Source organism: Nannobrachium achirus, assembly GCF_963921795.1.
Source record: "Nannobrachium achirus genome assembly, chromosome: 8".
Taxonomy (NCBI): domain Eukaryota; kingdom Metazoa; phylum Chordata; class Actinopteri; order Myctophiformes; family Myctophidae; genus Nannobrachium; species Nannobrachium achirus.
In genome coordinates, this window is record NC_137817.1 from 41,150,972 (window position 1) to 41,160,567 (window position 9,596).

General features: G+C 44.2%; 1 protein-coding gene across 1 annotated transcript in view; it reads right to left on the reverse strand.

The window, feature by feature from the left end:
- Positions 1–9,596, reverse strand: part of LOC308290104 (POU class 2 homeobox associating-factor 2-like) — a gene marked incomplete at both ends in the record, with an annotated part of 19,285 nt that overhangs the window by 3,345 nt on the left and 6,344 nt on the right. Inside the window, 3 exon segments of the mRNA XM_080731879.1 lie at positions 7,840–7,865; positions 7,868–7,900; positions 7,903–7,935. Of these exon segments, the coding sequence (XP_080588005.1) occupies positions 7,840–7,865; positions 7,868–7,900; positions 7,903–7,935 (92 nt within the window).

Genomic DNA, 9,596 nt, shown 5'->3' on the forward strand with positions numbered 1-9,596 from the left:
TCATTAAACAATCACAGTCAAAGTCACAGTCACACCCGCGTAGTTGACACATAGCTTAACTGTACTGACAAATGAGGAGATGGTGAGAATGAAAGAGAGTGGGACAGAGATAGATAGATAGATAGATAGATAGATAGATAGACAGACAGACAGACAGACAGACAGACAGACAGACAGACAGACAGACAGACAGACAGACAGACAGACAGACAGACAGACAGATATAGATACCGTATAGAGGAAAAAAAGAGACAGAGAGAAAAAAGAGAGACAGAGAGATATACAGACAGAAAGAGAGAGACTGAGAGACAGAAATAAAGACAGAGATAGAGAGAAAAAGAGGGGGGAGAGAGAAAGAGAAAGAGAGAGCATGGATGCAAGATAGACAGTAGAGAGAGTGAGAGAGAGCGATGCACAGTGCAGGGCTGCATACAACAAGCTCTCTTTTGTTTGCATAGGGCTAACATGAAAGAGTTGATATTAAGCCTGTGCTGGCTGGCAGGCAAGCAAATTTTGAGGGCAGAATTTGAATGTGATTTGCGAGTGCCAAGACTTCCTCATGTGTCCCGTGTACGGCTCAGTGCGTCTCTGAAGGGTGCACATGGAAATGAGCTTGTTCAAGCTTCCAGGCGCACAGCCGCTTCACAGCAAAACGCCCGGCGGAAAGACGCGGTGGAGGATGGGTGAGGAGGAGCGGTGTAGGGGGCAGGAAGGCCTGGTTAAACCCTGCCGGTCACCATTGACTCACCAAGGGTGATGTGGAAACACCACTGATGATATCGCTTGGCCCTACCCCTGTTATATTACCATACCATTCTGCTATTCTTTCTGAGCACACCTTTGCCTTCTTTCTGACCATCTCTTGATTAAACATAACAAAGATAACCTCCCACAAAAAAAAAAAAATGTTCAAGCCGAAGTTTATTACGTTGGACAGATCATTGTTTAAACACTTAAACCCTATATACTTCGTTGACCTGTGTTCCCCATGCTGGCATCGATTTGTGGCCCTCTTTTGTCCTTCTACACAAATCCATCTCTTCACTGAAAATAACCAATGTACAAGAAAAAATATCTACAAACCAATCTTTCTCAATTAATTGAGTACAAAGGACCCCAATGTAAACAAGCCATAGTGCTTTCTTGGGTTAAAAAAATGCTATTAGTAGACCTTGTATCTGGACTGTATTGTCCTGTGCTTTTCCTATGCGAACTGCTAATAAAGTATTCAATCAATCAATCAAAAAAAATCAAGCTCCCAACTGTCCAACACACAAGGAGCTTATTAGACGAGGGCTATTTTTTGACAAATGTTCCCCCGTTTTCCACAAATGTTCACATATCATGTTGTGCCCAGAATATGACTTGGTGGTTATAGTATATCGTTATATATAGAACAACTTATATTTAAGTATTCAATGACTGCTGGAGTGGTTCTCCTGTCCGGACCAAAAACCCTATTGTAAACTCTAATTGTGTTCCCTCCGGTCAAACTCACCATGTCACAACATGAACAGAATCACCTTGTGGTTGGAGTTTGTCCCATGTCTCACAAAGGCCCTTTCTGCTCTGACAAACAAAATAAAAGGCTGTTAACTCTAGCAAAGGGCACAGATGAGTGAGATGTGAGGTTTGCTTTTAGCTACTGTGTGTTTCCACGCACCGCTGACTCTTTAGAGCTCAGCCTATCTCTCCATAAGCTACCAGCCTCATGTATAGCTCAATGTTGAAACTTACAGTTCAACAGATAACTTGACATGCTTGACATGTGAAAGCGTAACTTTCAGTGGCGGGGAAAAAGTACTCAATTGTTTTACTTACGTAAAAGTATCAGTACCACAATGTATATGACAAGAAAAAGTCCGGTATGCAAAATTATAAAATTATAGGCATCAAAATATACTTAAAACAAAAGTACTCATTTCACAAGTTCAAAATGTAAGCTTGTAGATCTGCTATTTTCAAATGGCTGAAATACATGCAGGACTGAAGTGGTTATGTGTTTTGTAAATATAATCCAAATCAACAAAGTAACTAATAACAAACGTTTTCATATAATTGTAGTGGAGTAAAGGAACAATATTTTCCGCTGAGATGTAGTGGGGTAGAAGTAAAAGTATTGAAAATTGTTAAAAATACATCAAAATTGTACTTATAAGTACGGTACTTGAGTAAATGTATTTACACCATTGATTATTTTGCAGAATGATGCAACACAATGTATATCTGAATTGTTACACGTCCCAATGGAGTGACTATCAGTATTCAATCCAAAAAGATGGTATTGTAGTCTGTCAGTGAGATTATTCCACCTTTCATTTAGCTGAGGACAGTGAAGGAGCCATTGTGTCTGTGACTCTGTGTGCCTTTGGCTGTTTGTATCCAGGTTCACCATGGAGGGTGGAGCACCGTGTCAGACTGGCAGGTGAATTCGATAAGGGCCACAGTTGCAACAAGCCAGTTAATTATATAGCTATGGGGACGGGGAAATTGCTCGGTTTCTACAGCTTGATTTTATCTGCAATATAGGAATAAAATGGGGGGAAAGTCCCACACACACCGTCTTCTAACGCAAGAAATTATTTAGTGGGAATGAAATATTAGACCTTCAATTGGTTATCTTAAGATCTTAAGGTAATCAACTCATGTAATAATTGTAATATGATAAAAGCTCATCCTTTAATAATCAGCTCATAATGTAATAAAATCATGAGCGCATAATGGATTTTTGCATAGTGTAATAATGTGTTACATTATGAACCTCACTTAGCCGCTCATAATGTAATAACAGTTCATAATGCACTAACCATGATACTGACCATGATACTGACCATGATACTGACCATGATACTGACATGATACTGACATGATACTGACCATGATACTGACATGATACTGGCCATGATACTGACATGATACTAACCATGATACTGACACGATACTGACCATGATACTGCCATGATATTGACCATGATACTGACGTAATACTGGCCATGATACCGACATGATAGTGATTATTACAATCTAACACCTTTCTCAACACTATGAGCCATTAGGCCTATTACATTATGAGTAATGCAAAATCTGTTATTGCCGTATGCGCTCATAAGTACACAATGAGTTTTCATAATTACATTTAGGTTATTACATTGTGAGCTGTTAGGCCTATAACATTATGAGGTATGAGTTGCTTCAAGATCTAAGACAGAAACTTTGTTACATTCCCATTAAAGTAATTTCTTACATTTCCTGCACACAAGACAGTGTTTTTTCCTCTGTTGGGCCTCCACTTGGTCTTCTATGTACCTGTTGCCTTGGTAGGTTTGCAAAAGATTAACTTTTCACTTGCAACTACGCTGTGATAGAACTTCACCCAACACCTAAACTGTGTATTCTGACCTCGGCTTTGGCATCTGTACATCGGGGAGACATTGGACAGCAGATGAAATTACACTTGACTGTACCGTGTAATCCCATGGATACCACACACAAAACACTCACACGGACTGGGAGAATTTCACGTGTGAGGATGAACAGTTAAAATGGTTTGACTGACCTACGTTACAGCCTGACCAATCAGAGGTTTCCCTGGACATTTTCTCTGGAAAAACCCAGACAAACAGACTTGTGATTCAGACCCTCTGTTGTAAATACAGTTGGTCTGACCACGTGATACTACATTCAGAACATACTGTAGACACTTGTCTCTGTTGCTCTTTTTCATACTAATCACACATGCAGGCAGGCAGGCAGGCAGACAGGCAGGCAGGCAGGCAGGCAGGCGCGCACGCACGCACGCACGCACGCACGCACGCACGCACGCACGCACGCACGCACACACACACACACACACACACACACACACACACACACACACACACACACACACACTTACATACATGCTTATGGCAATCACTCCATTTTGAGTGTCTTAACCTGGCACCAGATCACCATGGTGTTTCAGCTTACATGCCAATTATTTTTCCTCATATAGGCCTACGGTACATACTTTATCTGTCTGTCTGTCTGTCTGTCTGTCTGTCTGTCTGTCTGTCTGTCTGTCTGTCTGTCTGTCTGTCTGTCTGTCCGTCCGTTCACCAAATAGGATAACTCAAAACTACTGGCTCGACTGCCATGGAATTTGTGGTACTCTTTCATGCTCCGCAGAGGAAACCCTGATTTTAGTAACCCCATGGCCTTTCCTTTTTTGTAGTGAGAGCAGCATGGGGCTAAGGATGGCAGACAGTTCAAACCAATTTGGTCTGGCTCTGTCTAAGGAGCAGCCTCTGAGGCTGCTAGTGGACCTTTTTGACTCAGTCCAGGGACTTAGTCCAGGGCACCCTGGTTGACAACCATGACCCCCTATCCCCAGTTTGGTCAGTCACTGACAATGAAACAGATTCAAACTGTGACTGGGGAGCGGTTCCTGATGAGACGCCCACTGCGAGTTCTGTCTGACGTTCAAGATGCGTGCATTCTCAGTTTGGACCTACTTGATCTCAGGGAGGCCATTGTGGATTCGCTCCGTTCCGCGATTTGTGTTGTCTCTCCGCATCACAGTCTGGAAATAATTCAGTTGACTCGAATTTCAGGAAGCAAGTTGTGATGTAGGCGTCATCGTTGCTTATTGGATGTTGTTCCAACGAATGAGAGTAGGGTTATCGTAGCAACGTCATCATAAACACACTCAGCACACTGGTGTGTTTGACAGACATCACCAAAGACCAATTGGAAGCCGTGGTTGGATTACACCGAGTTCTATGTCCCACCTCCCCTTGGAGATAGGAGGCTTTCCAGACTGTGATTCGGAGAGACAAAACAAATCGCGGAACGGAGCGAACAGGCTGGCACCCAGGCTAATTGTGGATGCACCCAGGGTCCACCTATATCTGGGCCTGGAGACTAGCCCTCCAATCATCACAGAGGGGGAAGAGCTAACTGTGCCAGTATTCAGCCTCTGGCACAGTCTGTGCTCCCATCCACGCCAGCAGCTGCAGAGAGCAGGGATGACATACCCTCGCTGCCATCAACTGCTGCTGGTAAGCACCTGAGGAGGGAAGTCAGCTCCTGGTGCCACGTTGCCTCCTCACCAAAGTGCATCAACTGGTCCATGGCTCATTGCGACCGTCAGGTTTTGGGATAGCTTCACTGTTACTACACGTCATCTGTTCGACACCCAACTCTAACCTTTACCCTAAACCTAACCTCCATGGGGTGAGTCGCTAACCCTCCCGAGCTCCTTTGTCAAACTGGCGGTCGTTCGAAAGAGCGAGATTTCCACTCAGGTTTTCAGTATGAAAACGTCCAGCTCATGTCCGTGAGTGCGTGAGTCATGCTCATGTCCGTGAGTGTGTGAGTCATGCTAATACATAACGTTAGTCCCACGAGCCGCTTCGCTGATTGGCTCACTCACTCACATGGTTCACTGATTGCCTGTGGCTTTCACAGACAACTCAGCTGTTTAATCGAACGGTGTCTGTGTGTGTGTGTGTGTGTGTGTGTGTGTGTGTGTGTGTGTGCGTGTGTGTGTGTGTGTGTGTGTGTGTGTGTGTGTGTGTGTGTGTGTGTGTGTGTGTGTGTGTGTGTGTGTGTGTGTGTGTGGGTGGGTGTGGGTGTGTTGGAGAAAATTGCTTAGTGACCTGACGGTCGCATCTCGCCCTTACGGTCGCATCTCGTCCTTATGGTGTGTTATTTGTGATGGAGGGGCCATTTTGGGTTTCTCCAGTGCAGTGACAACTTTGGGCACGGATTTACTTGCAGAGTTGCCGACTAGATATGGAACTGTTCGTCCATAAGCGTGTCTGCCGTACCACGCAGAAAGGCCCATCAGTAGCATACAATAACATTTGGGGGGCCCGCTGGAACACCTGGGCACCTTTCCTGTCAACGAACATGCAAGGCATTGAAGTGGCCAGAGGCATATGTGATCGCGGGCAAGAGCTACCATGGCAGGTGTTCCAGGAGGTCTGTCAGCAGCTCTGAGTAAAACAAGATTAGATCTATCCCTCTGTTCACCCTCAGAGTGATAGACTGGCCGAGCAGTGTGAACCAGAACTAAGGGAGGACGCTGGGTTGGACTACTTTCACTCAGTTACGGGAGCGACTGACATTCATGAACTGATCTGGGGAGCTCTTGCTGAGCCTGGGGTCCACTAGTGCAGTGGTTCTCAACCTTTTCAGGCCGCGACCCCCAAAACAATCATATTTTAACTGGGGACCCCCCCACCCTGACCAGCACTAAGAGTTGAGGCGTTACATTTTGTATAACCCGGTTCTATTGTGAAAATAGCAGATCTACATGCTCACAACGCCTTGCGTTGCGAGGCGTTGTGAGCATGTAGATTGGCTATTTTCACAATTTCTGCCTCTAATATTTTGACAATTTGACCAAGGTTTAATTTGTCATTTTATAGGTATTAAAAAAATGTCACTTTAGAAATGTGTAGATACCCTCTATACACTTAAACTTAAGTTAATCATCTGGGTACCCTCCAAAATAATTTGGGGACCCCCCTGGGGGTCCCGACCCACAGGTTGAGAACCACTGCACTAGTGAACACAGGCATGCAGACAAACAGACAAGGAAAACACTATCATCTCAGTACAAATTACATCACAAATCCATCAAGTATATTTATAAGCACTCAGGCGGATCTCTCATTGTCAGCTGTGATGCTATCTCCCCTTTTCTCTCTCACATGCTCTCACTACCTGACTGGTCGGTGGTCTGCGTGTCTATAGAACGGACCCACTGATGCACAGAGGACAAACACTGTCCTGTAAAGAGCTATTGACAGGCAACTTCAGGATGAAAAGCCCCTTCTTGTTTGTGCAAGCTAACCCCCCGATGTGAGTGTGTGTGTGTGTGTACGTGTGTATGTTGAGCGTACAGGTAGCTTATGTGAGCGCCTATCAGCATGTGTTTGTATGTGTGCACATGTGTTAGTGTCTGTATATTTTGTGAGTGAGTGAGTGAGTGAGAGAGAGAGAGAGAGAGAGAGAGAGAGAGAGAGAGAGAGAGAGAGAGAGAGAGAGAGAGAGAGAGAGAGATAGAGAGACAACAATAGGAGGTTTGTCTTTGGTCTGTACATGGGCAGAGAACAATGTACACTGGCAGGTGTGCGTGGCTCTGACTTTGCATAGACAACCTCCTGCGTGACCCAAAAGGCCCATTCTGTCTGTCTGCTACCCCCTACAAACACAAACACACACGCACACACACGCACGCACGCACACACACACACACACACACACACACACACACACACACACACACACACACACACACACACACACACACACACACACACACACACACACACACACACACACACACACACACACACACACACGCACTCGCACACACACAACCTCCCTCACCACACCTTGGGAGTGTTGGAGTTCATTGGAACCATCGCCATTTGCTATCATTGTGTCGTGCCCTTTGTGAGGTTAGGATGGGGAGGCCATGCTTTGTGTCCTTCCTATGCACCATGCTTGGGTATTTACCCACAGGCTTTTCAGAGCGCCCGAGGGCTTCAGAGTGCAGGAAAAAAGGTAACTTTTAGAGGGAGGTGCAGCTGGTCAATAGCACACGGATCGTTGGTACACACAAAAAAAAAGCCCAAATGTAAATAAGTCGGGAGATTTAATGGACGGCCTCGTGATTGTGTCACTAACAGAATGTCAACTGTCATTGTTCCTATTTAGGCCTACCAAGAGACGGGTAGACGCTGTCTGTTGCTGCAGGCTCTGCAGCAACAAATCGTGAGAAAGATCGGTAGAAATGTTATACATAAACCTAAAAAACAGGGTCAGTTTTGAGTAGATTTGACTCACTGAGTATCTGGGCCACTCTGTCTGGAGCGCTTCTCAGCCAGCAGGTCCTTCACCGTGTGCTGACCCTGACCCCTTGGTACACTCTCTTAGAATATTCTAGATGGACAGAAGGAAAGACAAATGATTATACAGTATGTATTAATCAGTGTGTTGACATGACAATAAAATGTTTTAATAATGAATGGAACAATGAAACTGTTCAATACAATTCAAGTAATCTTAACTCATGCAAATGTAAACCCCTACTGCATTGATAAATTAACAGTTCAACTCGGGCATTGCTATGATAACATTGTTGGGAACTCCAAACAAATTTCCACGCGGCCCCACAAATGTGTATTCATTTGAATGTGTCACAGTTTTATGTCATATAAGTGAATAATTCTTTGGGAGACGCTGTGTGTAAATGGCATGGAAATGTCCTCTGGTTTAGTCCATGCAAATGAACAGTTAAAACGAGGCATAAATTACAAACATAATTGACTAACACTAAGAGTAAAGGCAAAATGCAACCCAAACAACTATTTTAAATGAACATAGAAGTCCCCTGTTGTGTGTAATATCAGTCTATGCGGTAGTTTGTCTCTTAAATCTCAACGTAAAGCCTTACATTATTGTGATTTGAGCACATTCCTGGGAAGCAGAAATAAACCCAATGAAAATGCAAACTTTATTATGCAAACGGAAATTGCATGCAAAAAACGTTATGTAAAGATCCCAGCTTTCTGAATGGACCTTTTCGACCCCCCCCCCCCCCCCCCCCCCCACACACACACACACACACACACACACACAGACAGACACTTGTCACTGCCACATAATAAAATGATGTCCACCATAGCATTAAGCTATATGTATTCATTCGCATTATCATTAATATCATTAATTATCATCAACCACAGACTGTTGGACATAAAAAAAAATATATATATATATATATATATATTACCCATACAGAATCCAATGTTCTCATTGACACCTTACAATGCTTTCTTCACAGGTATTTCAGCACAAGTCAAATGTTCCAACATTATATTCTCACAGATGCATCCCATTTTACTTTTTTTAAATAAATGCTTCTGTATGAGAATGTTACATAGAATGACAATAGCTATTGCACACAAGAATCAAGGTAAGCAGGTCCAAATATTGATCTCTAGATTGACAAGATTACCAAATTGTATGACAACAGCCATGCAACCAGCTATACCTGTCCTACCCTGCATCCAACACTGTATACAAGAGTCAATTCTTACCTGTGTCCATTGTGCTGCAAACGCTGCGCAAATATTACAGAAAGGCCTTGCCTAGAGTGGTTCAGTCCTTGTGTTCCACCATACCAAGCATCACACTGCACTGGAGGTCTTTTACCACTTGGTGAAAGAGGGCAGGGACAGATGAGACATGCACCACATACTACCACCCTCTGCATTCTGAAATGACCTTTGTCTATTTGGTTAAATGCAAATGCTCGGTAGGGACGTTTTTTTAGACAATTTGCATCCGCAGTCGAGATTAGGGGGGAGCGGACATCATGACAAGCATCGGGGCGAGGGGGGGGAGCCGGGAGGAGAGAGAGAGGGAGGAGAGGGAGAGAGAGAGAGAGAGAGAGAGAGAGAGAGAGAGAGAGAGAGATTGTCTGGGAAACCAGCATCCCCCCTCCCCAACCCGGTTTTAAAAGGATGTATTGTTTCCACATCATTTTGACTTCCAGCTGTAGATGTTTCCCTGTAGCTTCTCCTGCCTGTTTAGATGTG